This window comes from Nyctibius grandis, chromosome 3 (assembly GCF_013368605.1).
Source record: "Nyctibius grandis isolate bNycGra1 chromosome 3, bNycGra1.pri, whole genome shotgun sequence".
Taxonomy (NCBI): Eukaryota; Metazoa; Chordata; class Aves; order Nyctibiiformes; family Nyctibiidae; genus Nyctibius; species Nyctibius grandis.
This window is the reverse complement of record NC_090660.1, coordinates 28,119,431-28,136,392: the sequence shown is the minus strand read 5'-3', so window position 1 is coordinate 28,136,392 and position 16,962 is coordinate 28,119,431. Positions and strand designations below refer to the sequence as shown.

At 39.1% G+C, this 16,962-nt stretch overlaps 1 protein-coding gene across 2 annotated transcripts in view; it reads left to right on the top strand.

The window, feature by feature from the left end:
- TRIO (trio Rho guanine nucleotide exchange factor) overlaps positions 1–16,962 on the top strand; it is a 272,182-nt gene that overhangs the window by 81,366 nt on the left and 173,854 nt on the right. The window contains exons 3-6 of one of the 2 annotated variants that reach the window (XM_068396806.1): positions 7,308–7,422; positions 11,038–11,230; positions 11,896–12,408; positions 14,826–14,948. In XM_068396806.1, coding sequence (XP_068252907.1) covers positions 7,308–7,422; positions 11,038–11,230; positions 11,896–12,408; positions 14,826–14,948 — 944 coding nt within the window. Of the gene's footprint in view, positions 1–7,307; positions 7,423–11,037; positions 11,231–11,895; positions 12,409–14,825; positions 14,949–16,962 lie in introns of those variants that run through there. The other variant, XM_068396807.1, reaches the window with a different exon arrangement.

The following is a 16,962-nucleotide window of genomic DNA, read 5'->3' as shown; positions in this document are numbered from 1 at the left end:
ATTTGTAAGCATGTGGCATTCTCAAAAGACATTAATTCAATGAAAGTGAGCCAAATGAAAGCTGAAGATAAATTTAAGGGGAGATGATGTATTATGAACCAGGGCAGATGAAGACCAGGCAGGAAGAAGTGGTTGCCAACTTACCTCTGTGAAGGTAGCAACTTCTGACAGAAGTATGGAGCAAACAGCTGTGGGCAGCAAGACTGGCTAGAAAACTGATCCACCAAAATCCGTAGTTTCACATTTCCATTTCAAGTGGGGCTCAAGTGAAGTGAGATACATTAGTAGTGCAGGTGATTAAAAAGAACCCACAACAAAAGAAACAAACAAAATTCCTCCCCAACAAAACTACCACCATGACTGGGGCTTAACCATTATAGAACTAGAACTGTCAATCTTTATATCTGGGCACACAAAGGTAAGGAAGACTGTTGGATTATTGACTTGCAGAGACTTTGAATGTACTTCATTTTTTTTTTATTCAAAGGTACAACTTTTGCTCAAGTACTTGGTTTTAATATTTGTAAGTACAATAACTAGTTAAGGTCTGTAGAAGTAGGATAAATTTATTGAAGATCTCTCTACTAAAACTCTATCTAAAGATAACTTTAAGTTATCTCTACTAAAAACATTTAATAGTCCCATTAAGCCTAAGGCATCCACAAATATCACCATAATTTTTGTATTTTTGTTCTCCCTCATTTATGTTGGAGTTCTGGTAGAGTTCTTGCAACATGTTCATTTCTGATTGACAAGTACCTTCTCAAGTAGAAATAAAGTATGACAATCCACAACAGAAAGAAATGGTTCTTTTTTATAGAGCAGGAAAGTTAAACAAATAACACAGTCTGAAAGCATCCATGAAGCGTTTGAGATCCTCAGTTCCCTTCCCGTCTTTTCCCTGTCTTTCTCTGCTGAGGCCTTCCTTCTCCAAGTTAAGTGAGTAGGTATGGGCTGTATAGCAGTATACTCATCTTTGTATTCTTGGAATACTAAAGGCACTGTCTTTCCACAATGCTGACTTTCATAAGCACTTGAGACCAGCTTATTGTGAGATGGACATATAAGGGCAAGCCATCTTACAGAGAGACCTGGACAGGTTGGAAGAGTGGGCTAGTGAGAACAGTATGAGATTTAACAGAGACAAGTGCAGAGTCCTGCACCTGGGTTGGCATACCCAAATACCCCAGTACAGGCTAGGGTCTGTGTGGCTGAGGAGCATCCTTGCTGAAAGGGACCTGGAGGTCCTGGTGGACAACAAGCTGAACATGAGTCAGCAGTGTGCTGCTGCAGCAACACAGGCAAGTCAGATCCTGGGCTGCATCCACAAGGGCATTACTAGCAGAGATAGAGATGTGGTCATCCCCTTCTACTCAGTGCTTTTCAGGCCACACATGGAGTACTATGTCTAGTTCTGGTCCCCACAGTTAGAGAAAGATGCAGGCAGACTGGAGAGGGTCCACAGGAGGGCCACAAAGATGATCAAAGGGCTGGAGAACCTGCCCTATGGGGAAAGACTGAAGGAGTTAGGTCTTTTCTCCCTGGAGAAGAGAAGGCTTGGGGCGGGGAGGGCCTCATTACAGTATTCCAGTACTTAAAGGGCAGCTACAAAGAAGACAGATGTTCTCTCTTCACAAGAAGCGACATGGAAGCCAGCTAAACATGAGCCAGCAGTGTGCCCAGGTGGCCAAGAAGGCCAATGGCATCCTGGCCTCTATTAGGAATAGTGTAGCCAGCCGGTCTAGGGAAGTGATCGTCCCCCTGTACTCGGCACTGGTGAGGCCGCACCTTGAATACTGTGTGCAGTTCTGGGCCCCGCACTTCAAGAAAGATGTTGAGGTGTTGGAGTGAGTCCAGAGGAGGGCGACCAAGCTGGTGAAGGGTCTGGAGGGTCTGACGTACGAGGAACGGCTGAGGGAGCTGGGGTTGTTTAGCCTGGAGCAGAGGAGGCTCAGAGGTGACCTTATTGCAGTCTACAACTACCTGAAGGGAGGTTGTAGTGAAGTGGGAGTTGGCCTCTTTTCCCGGGCAACTAGCGATAGGACAAGAGGACACAGCCTCAAGCTTCGCCAGGGGAGGTTCAGGTTGGACGTTAGGAAGAATTTCTTTTCAGAAAGGGTTATTAGACATTGGAATGGGCTGCCCAGGGAGGTGGTGGAGTCACCATCTCTGGATGTGTTTAAGAAAAGACTGGACATGGCACTTAGTGCCATGGTCTAGTTGACATGGTGGTGTCAGGGCAATGGTTGGACTCTGATCCCAGAGGTCTCTTCCAACCTGGTTGATTCTGTGATTCTGTGGAGAAGACAAGGGGCAACAAGTACAAGTTGCACCAGGAGAGGTTTCATCTTGATATAAGAAAGAAAATTTTTTACAGTAATAACAATAATTCACTAGAACAACACCATTCAGGGGCATGGTGGAGTCCTCATCACTGAAGGTTTTCAAAATGTGATTGCACAGGGTGCTGGTTAATCTCATTCAGGCTCCCTTTCCCACAAAAGGTTGGACCAGATAATTTTTCAAGGTCCCTTCCAGCTTGGGCTGTTCCGTGATTATTCTGTGGTTCTATGAGAAGTTTGAATCTGAAGTCATCACTGAAGGAGTTGCTGGAAATTCTGAGACTTCCAGTTCTACCAGGCTTTTGGGATCCCACTGCAGCCTGTCTACCTGCATATTTATTGCTCCTGCACCAGACTGTTCCCCCCATAGGTATCTCCTAAGCCATTCTTGAGATGGTGTTTTGATCCAGTCAGAAATCTTGCTGTTTTAACCAAGTTAAAGCTCTTGGTAACAGATACCTCCCACTGAGGTACCATTTTTACTCCACGTATACTATGTTGTGATTAAACTGTATTTATGGGAGTTTCCCTTTTCTTCTCCAACGGGTACCTCTTTAATCTGTGTTGGACTGAGTTATGCTGTAATTCTGTATTGCTATGTTTGAGTCTTTGCTTTTCATTTATTCCTTTAATTTGTTTTCAGGTAGATATATTTAACAGACCTACTCAATATAATTTATTTTTCTTTGCACAGTCTGAATACTTAATCACTTTTAAAATACTATTTCAGTAGTTGCTTTTCCTCTGCCACAAATCACAGTAGGTCTGATGTGATTCACTCTTGCTTTCTCCTCCATCATCACAATCCAATTTAGTCCCCTTTATTGAACTGTTAATGATGTGTTTTTGTAATTTAAATAAATGAGTAGTTTTTTCATAATTTAGCGTATCTGAAGATGTGTTTAGATGGAAGAGAATTCTCTCTCTTTGCCTGTGTTTTCTGTAGCACCAGCCAGGGTAGGTTTTTGGTTTTTTGGTTTTTTGTTTTTTTTTTTTAAGATAACCCCATGAATTTAGAATTAAATTTTGTACAACAGTGTACAAGTGAGGACTATGATGCAGATAAGTCACCTGGACTTGTTAAAATCTGTGTGTTCCTTGCATATCTTAATTATGTTAGTGTAGCTGTGATGCTCAAACTGTTAAAGATAATGACTGAGATGACAGTTGGAGTGAGAAGGAGAGATGTAGTCTCTGAGAATTAATTCTGAAACAAATCTTGAAGCAGGTTTTTTTTGCTAGGAGGCAAGGCAGTACAGAAGAACAAATAATCCTGTGAAGTATTGTGAAGTACATCTGTTCTGGTTTCATGGGGATAAAATTTATAGAATCAAGTTTCTGTTAGATTTTGTTTCAGTTTGTGGCCAGCCATGATGATCAAGGCCATTAGCAGTTAAATCCAGGGCGGCTGGCCCACAGGTATATTCTATATCATTAACGTCAAGTTCACTATAAAAGGGAAGGCTTGCTGAGGAGGGGTGGTGGGCTCTTTTTGCTCTGCTCTCTTCTCACCTCCTTTTTTCTCCTCCTTCTCAACAATTGCTATCCCTGGAGTGACTTGCCAGCACTCTGTAGCTAAGTATAATTTTGTGTGTTTTGTATTAGCATTGATATTGATTTCTTTATTAAATCTGTTTAAAGTTTAACCCATGAGTCTCCCTCTGTTTTCCAATTCCCTTTCTCGATTGGGGAAGGGATGTTGGGTGAGAGAACAACAGCTTATTGTTTAGCCCCGAGTGTGGGCTAAACGAAAACAACGTCTTACTGTATGTAGGTTGGTAACTGCAAAGTCCCAAAGCTCACCAAACTAGCCTGAATTCTAGTATCTACATGTACTGATTCTGAAATAAATTCTATATTAGAAATACTTGTGCTTCACGAAACCAGTCTGACAGACTGGATTGTTTTATCTTGTATTGGTCAAAGTAACAAACTAACTTGATGTGTAGAATGCAAATGCTTGGGTGCAGCTTCCCTGTGAATTCTGAGTTGTTTTTCTAAAATTGCCAACAGAATGGTTCTCAACCAAAAAAAAAGGAGGAGGGGGAGAAAAAGGTTCCTTGAAATGATTTTCGTGTAACTGGGGAACAATCTGCTTGAGTATTGAGTGTCTCACCACCTCAAATAGAAAAGCCTCCTAGAGATGTGACCATGAAGTACAAATGGAGCCTTAGATGCAATTTTTTTGTTCAGTCTAAACTGAAGTCTGTTGAAGTGCAGATACTCTTACATCTCTGCACATACTTACACGGGGAGAATGTTTTCTTACAAGGTGCAATAGTCTTCGTTTCATATTTGGTTTCATATGAGGAAGTAGCACTTGATAACTTGTCCCATTTTTCAAACATGCCATAAAAGCCGACTGTTCAGCTTTACCTAAGTACATTGAGACTAGGCAAAAAGACATTTCCTGAAAAAAACTGCACTATTTGGCCTGTGGGATTTTGGTGCCATTTAGAGACCATTGACAAGACTGCTGCTAGTGATGTGCACTAGACAGAAGTGATTCATGTTGGGTGACTCATGTGAGTTCATCAGCTACTTGTATGACACATCTTGGCATAAACAAAGAGAGAATATCTGAGTGCAGTGGGGGTTTTATATAAAAGGAAAGGGCTAAAAATGGAAGTCTCACCAATGATAGTAGTAGCTTAATAGGTTTTTGTTAAACCAAGACAAATAGGGGGCTGAGTTGAATAAAGACTGTTGTGAGACAGGAAATTCCCACCTGATGCCTCATACATTGTTGCTTTTAACATTCCTGTTTGTGTATGACACAAGAGCATCAAGAACAAAGGAAATGAGAGTTATTTATTTGAAAAGGCCTAAGAAAGCTTTCAGTGTAGCTGATGAAAAAAATAAGTTGTCAGAACTTTTTGCATGCTATTTACAGTTTTGGTATCTGGTTCAAGACTGGATAGTGAAATTCTTTTCACCAAAAATCAAGGCTGTGTTGATTTCTTCAGTTCTCATCTATACCTGAAATTTGCATGACAAGTTTTGTCTCCAACATACAAAAATGTCAGGATATGACTTATCAGAAATGTAAGTACCATACTTTAAAAATGGGTTTCCTCTGTGGTGTATGTGGAGCTGGGAGCCAACTAAAGTGGCAACCAAAATGACATAAAGAATGCAGGTTTCTTTCCTCTGCCATGTTGGAAAAATGACATGATACAGGAGTTGCTGTGTGGGAAAGGCCCAGAGAATTGATCTGAGGTGACTGTGTGTAACAAGGCATTTCTTAAAATGCTTGGAGAGTGTTGAAGGTGATTCAGTGTATGCTCTTCCCTACTAGCTGCTGCTTTTCGAAGAAGAATTTCCACCCTGAGCAATCAAGCACTCTTTCTGGGGGGCTGGAATCAGTAACATTTACCAGCTGATGTGTAGCTGATGAGCTGCAGTGCACTAAGGAGAGCATTAAGGACTGCAGCAGACTTTCAGCTAAGTTTGGTAGCTTTGGAGCCCACTGATCACTCTGGGGCTGGGCAGAGGCCTGGGCTGTTGGACTCTCAGTCTTGTCATCTATCCTTCATCTCTCTTGTGGCTTCTGTCTTGTTTTTATCTTGTCACTTGCTATGTAGAAGTCCTCAAAGCTCTCTGCTTGGCAAGTGGGTCAGGATGGTCAAGACCAGACTTGCCCCTCTCCATTAGAATGAGACAACTCAGTTGCTTTTAAGCAACTGTCCCACTTAAAAGGGTCATGGAAGATAAGAGTATGAATTTTCTTTTAAGTTTAGGTTTCTGGTATTGCAGCTTGACAGAAATTCAAAGCTGCTTTTGCCTCTTCTGAGTTTTGTTTGGTGCCTCACAGGGAATGTGTCCAGTGCAGACAATCTCTGGAGACCTTTACAGTGAGGCTTAGTGTCTCTAACAAGCACATGCAGACTCTGTTGGGGAGGATAGTGATGAATATTTTAGTGACTGGTTCTATTCATTTGCTCTTGGCCTTCCTTTCTAAGGGTTTTTTAAAACTTTGTTTAGTAACATGGATTTACAATGAGAAGCTGATTTACAATGAGAAATCATTCAGGACAGAGGATAGTGTTTTTCTGTGTTTCCATGGGACAGGAGAAAACAGTCCACACATCTGTGGTTGAGAACACATATGTGAAATTTAGCTTGTAAGAATATGTCTGTGCTATTATAAAAGTACTGATAAAGACAGCCTACTGACTTGAATTTAGCATTTGGTAATAGTAACATTTTGTTGTCACTAGCAAGGGTTTGAATGTAAAATTGCATTTTAATATTAAACTACAGTAAGTGTTCAATTTAACGAATAAGATGAATACAGTTAAGTGGAAACACATGAAGTCAGATTTTTTTTTTCCCTACATATTGGGTAGGTTCAGTATTTCCTTGTTTTGCATTGCTAACAATATTAAATACTATAAACTGACAATTCATAATCTGCACATCAGAACAGGGTAAAAATATATATTAAATGTTTTAATAGTATCCACCTACTCATCTAGTATATGAATTGGGTGTGAAATACTATACACCTAAACTCTGTGCTAGTAATGAAGGTAACACTGAGTGTCCTCTAAATACTTGCCTACAAAGTAGTATAACTCTGTATTTAAATTTAATCTGTACAATTGCTGATTCAAAAGTTAAATACAAAGCACCATTGCTGGACATGTCACACTGCCAGTCAAACTTGACTGTGACTGTAATGTGTAAGTGTAATGCTATGGTTATTCTTTGTTGCCATTTTTTTTGACAGATACTTCCACATTGTAGGAATTGTGACATATGCTCATTGATACTCCCAAAATTCAATTTTAAGCTGGTCTCTAAATGACAGTGTTGGCATTTAATTTGAAATCACTTCTTTTTTTAAGTGGATATTCATGAAACAGTGTAGGACTTAGATTTTTCAGAAGTATTCTGAAGACTAGTTTTGCAAACAAGAATGGTGTTATGCTGTGGGGTCTTTTAACATGTTTAATTTTTCAGGTGGCAGAGATAAGCGTGGAGGTCCTATTCTAACGTTTCCAGCTCGTAGTAATCATGATAGAATACGGCAAGAAGACCTTAGAAGACTAATTTCATACCTAGCATGTATTCCTAGGTAAGTGATGGTCACTTGATAAGCTCTGAAGCTGTAAAACAAAATAAATGGATTATATTGCAGTACACCCACAAGCTAGAAGACTGAACAGGTTAAGAAAATGAGCAAATTCATACCAAGTTTCTGTCAGATACTGTTTTCAAACTGCTTTTTGGAAGAGACCTAAGTAATTACTCTGCCTAGTAGAAGACAGACTGTTGGCAGAATGGCTGGTGTGCTTTAGCTGGAAGTAGTTTGTGTCTTGGAAATGGCACTGCCATGCCATATTGCTGTCACTGTGTTGAAAATTGCAAATACAACTTAGAGGCTTTTTGTTCATCAATAATTAGAAACATGCTGGTCATCATTCACAGTATGCCTTGTGTGGAGTGAGGTCAGCACAACACTCCTAACTGTTATTTGTATTAGGTAAGTTGTAGTATCCTGATATAGCACAGGAATAACCAGGAGAGAAATACATAAAATTACTTGTATAGGTCTCAGATAAACCCATGGAGAGATCTGTGAAAGTACTGATATCATTGTATCATTAACAATTTAAGCTATGAATTACAATGTGCTATTTAAATAAATTGGCAGAAATCAAATCCAGTGCTAGTGTGTGTGTACATATGCACACCCACCTATATGTATATATAAAGTTATATATATACACACTAAAGAAAAAGTTATATGTAAAAAAGTTTGTTCACATAGAACTTTGTTCCTAGTAGTAACTGAATTGGGGACAAAAATGATCATAAGACCCTGACTTTAGGTTGGTCTCAGAATCTGCCAGCATTTGGTGCAGACTGGAGCAATGCTGACTGTGCTTGAATATGTTTGCCTATGACCTCAAGGAGCAGTTGTCATTACAGTTGAAAAAAATCCCTTGGACAACATCACTGAATGTAATACCTTCCATATTTCTGTAATGTGTTAATTTATAGACACTCTTCTTAGCGCCTGATGTAATGAGATGTCGGTTTTAGATTGACAAAAGTGCTTTCATAAAAATAACTTCAAGATATCTAGTTAAGAGTGTGTATGGCCTTCCTTAGAGCAATTTTTGGTAATTCAATTATTCTAGTCTTTATTTCACTTCGAAGTGGAGGAGTGTTTAGTACTTTTTTTTTTTTTTTTTTCCCTCTCCATTAACTGGGGGATTCTGGAGAGGTAGAAGAAGGAGGACAGGAGGAAGGCTTGAGATTTTTACTTCTGAAATAACTTGACTTCACATTTGAATGTTTGAGATGTATTCTAGCCCTCTAGAGGTTCAAGTTACTAGAGAAGTTAATAGATAAATATGCATCAAAATATGCCCAAGAGAGTTTTCTAGAGATAATCTGGCAAAATACAGTGGTCCTCTGGCAAAAGGTGTATGTTAGTTTAGCATCAATAGATTTAAAATAAAAAGAAAGTTAGTGCAGGTTTTATATCTCTCTGAGCATGGCAAAGCTTTGAGAATAAAGGCAGCTTTAGTAAAAGCAAGACTCATTTTCATACAAGTCATGTTTTGGGGACTGATCATGCCACTCTTACTAATTAAGAAGTCCCAATTTGTACAAATAGCCCCCAACATTTGGTCTGTCTATTAGTTATTGCAGTACTGTTACTCTACATAGCTGACGACTCAGAGGTATCAGCTGTTGGGCAAGAGATCCAAACACTTAAGGTGATGGGTGCCCCCTCCCTGGCAGTGTTAAAGGCCAGGTTGCATGGGGCTTTGAGCAACCTGGTCTAGTGGACAGTTGTCCCTACCTATGGCAGGGACGTTGGAACTAGATGATCTTTAAGGTCCCTTCCAACTGAAACCATTCTATGATTCAGTCTCACAATTTTACTAATTTAACAATTTATCTGATTTAAAAATATTGCTAAACTTCAGTCATCAATGCTGACTGGACCAGGTATTAGTGTAGTTCAGGTTTGCCTAACAGGTGATCTTGTCTGACTAAAGCCTCCCAGAACAACTTTCGTGATCCTTGGCTAAAGGGGTTAATCTTTTGTCAGACGATGGGGCCACATAACAGGAGGACACATCTGCATTGTATCACGTGATGAGGGGCTGCTTTGTACACCCCAGAAGATGTATGCCTCGTGAATTAGTGGCAAGCACTCCTCCCCCTGCAATGGTCAGTTTGTGTGGTAGGATAGGGATGGGCTGAGCAGCACTCATATAATAGCATGCAGCCTCTCAATAATGGCTGTATCTTTAAAACAATAGTTGTTTTTGTCCTTTAATCCTGTGAGGCTGTGAGAAAACATTTTCACCATCGTCAGAAAATTGTATGTTGAAGTGTGCATGTATTCCAAGCGAGTCAATTCTAATGTATTTTCCTGCTACCATTGCCATTTTTGGCATTCCTATAGGCAGGTGGGACAGCCAGCATTTATCTTGATAAACTCCTTTTATAAATGGTGGTTTTGTGGGGTTTTTTTTGGTGGTGTTTTTTTTAAACTAACTTTTAAAAGCTCCTCTTCTAAGAAACCTGTATTACCACTTCTTTCAGAAGCTCTTCTGCTCTCTTGTATCAGTTATAACTCATCTTTCTGCAATGTGGCCAGTGAGACTGTGTGAAGTATGCCAGTGAAACTTCTGTACTTCTTGGACACTCTGAAAACCTCACCACATGAACTCCAGAATTGCTTTCACATTAGTCACATCCCTGAAAGTGACTCACGTACTCAAACAACGGACATTTGGTCCCTTTTGATAGTCCATTGGCTATGATGCATTGGTTTTGAAATATTGTCCCTTTGCACGTTAACAAGGTCATGTAGCAAATTCTACTGGAACAAAATCAAAATTACTGGTGTCGGTGGTGATTGCTGCTTTTGATCAGTGGCAAGCACTAATTGTACAAAAAGTATTGATGAAAAGAAATTAAATCTGCCATTGTTAGAAGAGTTGCCAGAGACTTTGGGTGTAAGGTCTGTCAAATTTTGGACAGCAAAATTGAGCTAAAATTTTGTAGAAACAGGTTGATGCAGTTTTCTTCACAGCCATTAAATGCTTTCTTATCCATTAATGATCCACAAATCGATCCTGTTGCAGAAGGAATTGTCAATAAAGGTTTTTTTTTTCCACTCTACCGACTAACACTCTAACTCTCAGATAATGTGGGACTAGATCTGAGACAGTTTTTGTAAGTTGCAGAAGTGGTAGGTAAGAACAGTATGCCATCTGACTGAGGATCCCCCTCAGTCATTAGAAAGGCAAGAATATTGTCATCAGTCAAGTGTGTATGTGTGTTCTGAAGAGTCAATTGTAAATGAATTACGTAGTGCTGTTTCAGTAAATGGTGTGTTTAATGTGTGTAAGATGAAGGAGAGACAAGACTGGAAGGTGAATCATTGTGAATATAAACAGTGAAAATGAAAGAGGAGATAAATGCAGATTATCAAATCAGCAACAGGTGTAAAGCTATCACCAACAAGGAGTTTGGCAGGGGGTTGAGAGAAGCTTCCTGAGAGTTTCATGAGATCTGCTATATGTATCAGCTGTCAACAGTGAGACCCTTGGGTGTGATGGTTAGCTGAGGAGACCATGTTCGTTAGGCAGTATGGTTCAGTGGAGTGCTGTGTTTGATGTTGTAACACTTGCTTGATAACCTTTTCTTCTTTCTTCTGCAGCGAGGAAGTATGTAAACGAGGATTCACTGTCATTGTAGATATGCGTGGGTCAAAATGGGACTCCATAAAACCTCTGCTGAAGATTTTACAGGAGTCTTTTCCATGTTGTATTCATGTTGCACTGATAATCAAGCCAGACAATTTCTGGCAGAAACAGAGGACTAACTTTGGCAGCTCTAAGTTTGAGTTTGAGGTAATTTCCCCTATGGTATACAAATTTACATTTATTTCATGGTTTTAAGTGTGCTCACTACAGATCAGCATCTTGAAAACTCTCAGATAAATTACGTTCTAGGTGAGAGGAGGGGTGCGTTAGGCCAGTGGTGCTAGAGGGAATGTGGTTTTCTTCAAGTTCACTGGGGTAGGTAGTTGTGCATCTTGTAATTTATATTATTTTTCTGAGCATGAGAAAGATGGAATTAGGGTTTATCCCTAATGGTAAAAAGTTAGGTTTCATCTGTTTGTTGTCTTGATCTGCATTGTAGTAATCATGATGTCACCAGCATCCAGAGGAAAGCAGCCAACTGAACCTTGCTGTTATCCTCTTGGTGCTTTACACTACACAAAGTCAAAACCTAATTAAAACAATAGTCGAAAGAGTGGTTGCTGTTTTCTTCTTAAGTGTACCGAAGTAAGAAAGAAATAAAATATTTCTCTTATTTGGGGAAATACCTGCAAGACAGGAGGCTGATCAGAATTGATGTTTGAAAAGAAGTGTATGAGAAAAGTTAAGTCAAAAGTTAAGTTTGGACTTCGTGAGCAAAATGATCAAGTCTTAAAAAGAGAAAAACAAAATCTCAAAAGAAAATTTCAAATTCATTTCAGTAACAGCATTTTTTTTTTATTTTTATTTTTTAGACAAATATGGTGTCTCTGGAAGGCCTTACCAAAGTAGTCGATCCTTCTCAGCTAACCCCAGAATTTGATGGCTGTTTGGAGTACAACCATGAGGAGTGGATAGAAATCAGAGTTGCCTTTGAGGACTACATTAGCAATGCAACCCATATGCTGTCCAGACTGGAGGAACTGCAAGATATATTATCAAAAAAGGAAATGCCTCAGGACCTGGAAGGTGCTCGCAATATGATAGAGGAGCATTCACAATTAAAAAAGAAAGTCATTAAGGCCCCTATTGAGGACCTTGATGTGGAAGGACAAAAGCTGCTCCAGCGGATACAGAGCAGTGATAGCTTCCCCAAAAAGAACTCTGGGTCAGGGAATGCAGACTTACAGAACCTCTTACCCAAAGTATCCACCATGCTGGACAGGCTGCACTCAACACGGCAGCATCTGCATCAGATGTGGCATGTGCGGAAATTGAAATTGGACCAATGTTTTCAGCTCAGGCTGTTTGAGCAGGATGCTGAAAAGGTAAGGGATTGTGCGAGGTGGGTATAAATGGGTGCTGCTTGACTGACTTGAAGTACCAAAGCTAACTGCAAATAGTAATCTTTGTCTCTAGAGTTAATCACTAGCCTTTTAATGAGAAATAAAAGATTTCTTGATTGAGAGTGACTGTTAGTCTTCTGGAGTAAAGGAGATGGGGTAGTAATTCTAAGCTATAAAGAACACAGGTAGCTCTCGCCGAAGAAAATTTTAAGTGATGGTGACTTTAAAGCTTTCGCTTTGGTAAGTTTTTGTTCCTGACTGATGCTTTTGCATGCATCAAGTGAAGGTGAATGCTGTATACTTTATAAATACAGATGACTAAGGACTACATTGATCTTCTTTTGGGCAACCCTTGGGATCTGAGTGACAGGCAGTCGACAAAGTCTGGAGAGGCTGACATGGGGAACTGCTTCATTGATGCAGGATTTAAAGTCTTAGGCTAAAAACTGATGTATCTCTTTTGACAGTGCATATGTCATTAACAGGGGACTGAGTGATCTCAGAATGTTTCAGGCTAACCTGTCCCTTCAACTGAGAAAGCCCTTGATTGTCATGGAATTTGAAGAGGAAATATGGCAGGCGGTGAACTTTTAGATGAGCTCAAATAAGATCTGTTTTCATGTAAAATGGTTTTGCAATCACTTACTATTAACTTGTTACTATGGAACAAATAGCTTTAAGGAAGGGTGGGGAGTTTTCCTCTGGGAGAAGAAGTAACTAGGCTGTGCAGTCAAGTGGTAAGTATGGTCTTTGTCAGATTTCTTAAAATGTTTGATATAAGAATGCCTGAACTGGGTGAGACCAAAGGTCTATGTTAAACTGGTATACTGCTCTCCAGCAGCGGTCATAAGCAGATGCATGGGGAAGAGTAAAAACAGAGCAAACATCTATAATACTTCTCCGTCCTAGTTCTTCCTTTGTTTTCTTCCCCCGTACTTTCCCTTAACCTCATCATTTCAGCTCAGGGACTTTCTTTACACTACTCTTAATGTTTTCTGCGGTGTTTAAAAAATAAATAATTTCTTAAAGTACCATTTAAAGTAAGCATTTATTGAATGGGTATAGCTGAAAATAGTAGGGACATGTAAAGAGTTGAAAAAAATCTAAAGTGAGTTTAGAGTTGTAAAATTATTTAGAAAATAACAAGCTGTTGGTCTAGTATTGCTCTTTCAAGCCCAAAATGCTTTTTAGCAACTCTTCAGCCACTTAATTACAGCATTAATTACTCTTTATTACAGCAGGGGCAAAATATATTTTGATTTTGCTCACATGGTTTTGAAAGATATGTTCTTCACTTAATCATCTAAAAGTTACCTACATAACTTGGGCTTTAAGAAACTCCTTTTGAAATACTTGAGCCTGTGGGACTGATCTTGCCATGCAGTTGCATAAGCTCCTATCTGTGTTTTCTAGGTTCCCGATTCCAAGAATAAGTCTATATTAAATTAATGCATCTTTCTTTCAAAATAGAGTGAAATGTTAGGCACCTCAAAATGGGCTTGACAGCAGCTAGCATACCTGGGACTTTACTCCCTCCTCAACCAGTAGAAAAAGATTAAAAGGAAGGTTTGTGTAGTCTCCCAACTCACTTGTGGATTAAGGCTCTTCCCTTAATCTACTTGCAGCCCTTATTTCACTGCTTGTGTCAGATTACATTTCGTAGCTCAGGGCTTCTTTATCACTGTATGTCTCTATGGTTTATTTAGATGTGGGAAAGGGCTGGATCTTTATCGTCAGATAAAGTCTTTCCTAAAATTTGTTTGAATATTAAAATACTTTTAAAAAAATCAAAAAACAAACATATTAAAATATTATCCTTAAACTTGGCTGGAAGAAGGTAATGTGTAACTGTGCTCAAGTATAGTTTTTAAATTTGTTTAGTAATAGAAAAGTTGTTTTCAAATCTGCTGTAAGTTATGAACTAAAAATATTAAACTTGCTGCTGAAGTACTTGATCAGCAAGAATGAATTTATATTTAATTTCCATGAGTTGCCATTTTCATTCTAAATTACTAAGCTGCTGACATCATGAAATGCTGATACTGGAGAACATATCAGCTTGGTAACTCAGGGCTGTACTCCAAGCCTGTTTGTTTACTATGACTTCTTTGTAGTAATGAAGTTTATGACTTTGTGATTATGACTTTACTGTAGCTTGTTGAGATAAACACCTATAGTAAAGATTTAGCAGCCTCAGCTGTTTGGTCCAAAAAGTCAGATTTCAGCAATGATTTCATTAAAATGTACAGTAACTTCAATGTAAAGAGCATTAGTGTTAATTTCCATGGCCTTAGACTCTTTCTGTCTTCTGTGTTCACAGATTTCTCACGTTACTTGTCTATGATTTCTGCCATAACAAATTAGTGATTTTTTTTTTTTCCTTTAATATTTACTTGTAGATGTTTGACTGGATCACACACAACAAAGGTCTGTTTCTGAACAGCTACACAGAGATCGGAACCAGTCACCCCCATGCAATGGAGCTTCAGACACAGCACAATCACTTTGCCATGAACTGTATGGTAAGAACAGGCCTCACTTCATAGCACTGACACGTTGTCTGTTTGCTCTGTGTTAAGGTAGAATTTGTAAATCACACACATAAATCATTCCTTCTGTTAAAAGTAGCGCAAATTTGTGTGTGAGCAGTGAAATTACAAAACACAAAGGAGGAAGGTAAAGGGTAGCCAAGTACAGAGGTACTGTGATCGAGCAACAAAATTATTTTGAGCAATACCAGTATTCAGCACAACCTCAGCACTTCTCAAATATAAGCATCCAAACTTCTAGAACCTGGGATGTGTGTTTGAGTACTGCTTTGAGTCTTGCAGGAAATTTCAGAGAATCATGTGTAATATGGGAGTTAGTGCTCTATATGGAAGCAAGTAGCTCTCAGGATCTTCTGAATAGATTGCAACTCAGACAAAAAGTTCTGAGAAGTAGTGATCAACAACTGAGCCTGGTGTAATAATTTTCCGTATTTTTAAGAAGACACACTTCTCATTTCTGGCACAGTAGAATGGAGCTAAAACAAACTTTTTTTTTTTGTCAAATATGATCTTAAGATGAGCTATCAGTAGGCTGCAATTAAAAATTTGTATTTTAGCTGGCAGTGAGTGAAAGCTGCTTATTTTCAGTTTCATGAATTCCTGTTTGGACATGGGGAATAAATTCTCAAGTACATCTTAGGTCCTTTTTAGTAGGAGGATTGGAGGTGTTTAAATAAGTTTGAGAGCCTGGGCCTAAATCCAGTCCCTGGCTGTCAGCTTAATGAAGAACACTACCAGTCTTGTTAGAAATTAACATCCTTGGCAGTCCAAGGATGGGAATAGAATTAAAGTATGGTCAAAACAATCAACTCTTGCAAGAGGCTGCTTTTGTAGGACAGGACTGCTAATTGTGGAAAGAGAGAGTGGCAAAGTAAACTTACCTAGGTTATGTGTCTTGCTGAAATAATGGAAGGACTAGTAAGGTAGCTCTTGTGTATGGTATAGCTAGAGTTAAGGCAATAGAAGACACGAGTAGGGAAGGTTCGTTTTCTTCTTTTGCAACTCAGCTATGTTTGCAAAAGTTTAGAACTAAAAATCAATACGAAGTTTTTGAAAACTAAAGCAAATGCTGGGGAACATCGTAATTAAGTTATGTAACGCCATATATGGATGTGACTTTGACCATTAGCTTTGGAAGGTATAGGTTCACTCCAGGGACACAGGGAATTGCTCCTTTATGGAGTACCTCATTGTTGTTGCTCATTGCTCTGTATATTAAGTAGAGCAGAAAGAAGCTCACAGAAGGACAGTAGGTGTCATTGACATGAGATGACTTTTGGAACTTAGTAATTTTGGATGGCCTTCCAGGCAATTCTTGGGCTTTTACTCTAAAGGTTAAATTCTTCTTCTGTCAGCCTGTTCTGGTATTAGTCACTGTTGTGCTTTTTTCTTCAAATTGGATGACTTTTTTTTTTTTCCCCCCCTACTTTCATACTGTTAGATGCTATCAACAGTAGGAAACACTTGAGTGATGTAGCATAATCCCTTCTGCTCTGTTTTTACTGTTAACATCTGTTTTGCATGTAGTAGTCAAATGCATTAATTACAGAGGACTCTTTTTCTCAGCCTGTACAATGATTTCTTGAAGCATGCAAGGAGCAGCTTAAATTTGAGGCAAATTAAACGGTTCAAATATTCAAAAGGGGAAAAAAAAGCTGCAGTTTTTTGATGTGCTTCTGCAGCATAGCCCCCCCAACAAAGTGGTTCTTTGGCACAGAATAGGAAAATACAAATTCAAAACAAACAGTCCCTGATTTTGATTTAAGCAGAGTTCAGATTTTCTGAGATTTATTTGGTTAAATGGCAAAAGCCTTACATGTAGATTAGGGGGAAAGATTAAACTGAATGTGACATAAAACAAATGACACGAGCTGATTGAATTTTAGCAGGCCTTATTTTTCATTAGCTTTTAACTGGAAAAATGTCGGGCAATCTTAACTCCTACAAGCATGTTCAGCTTCTTCCTGACCACTCTTCACATACACTC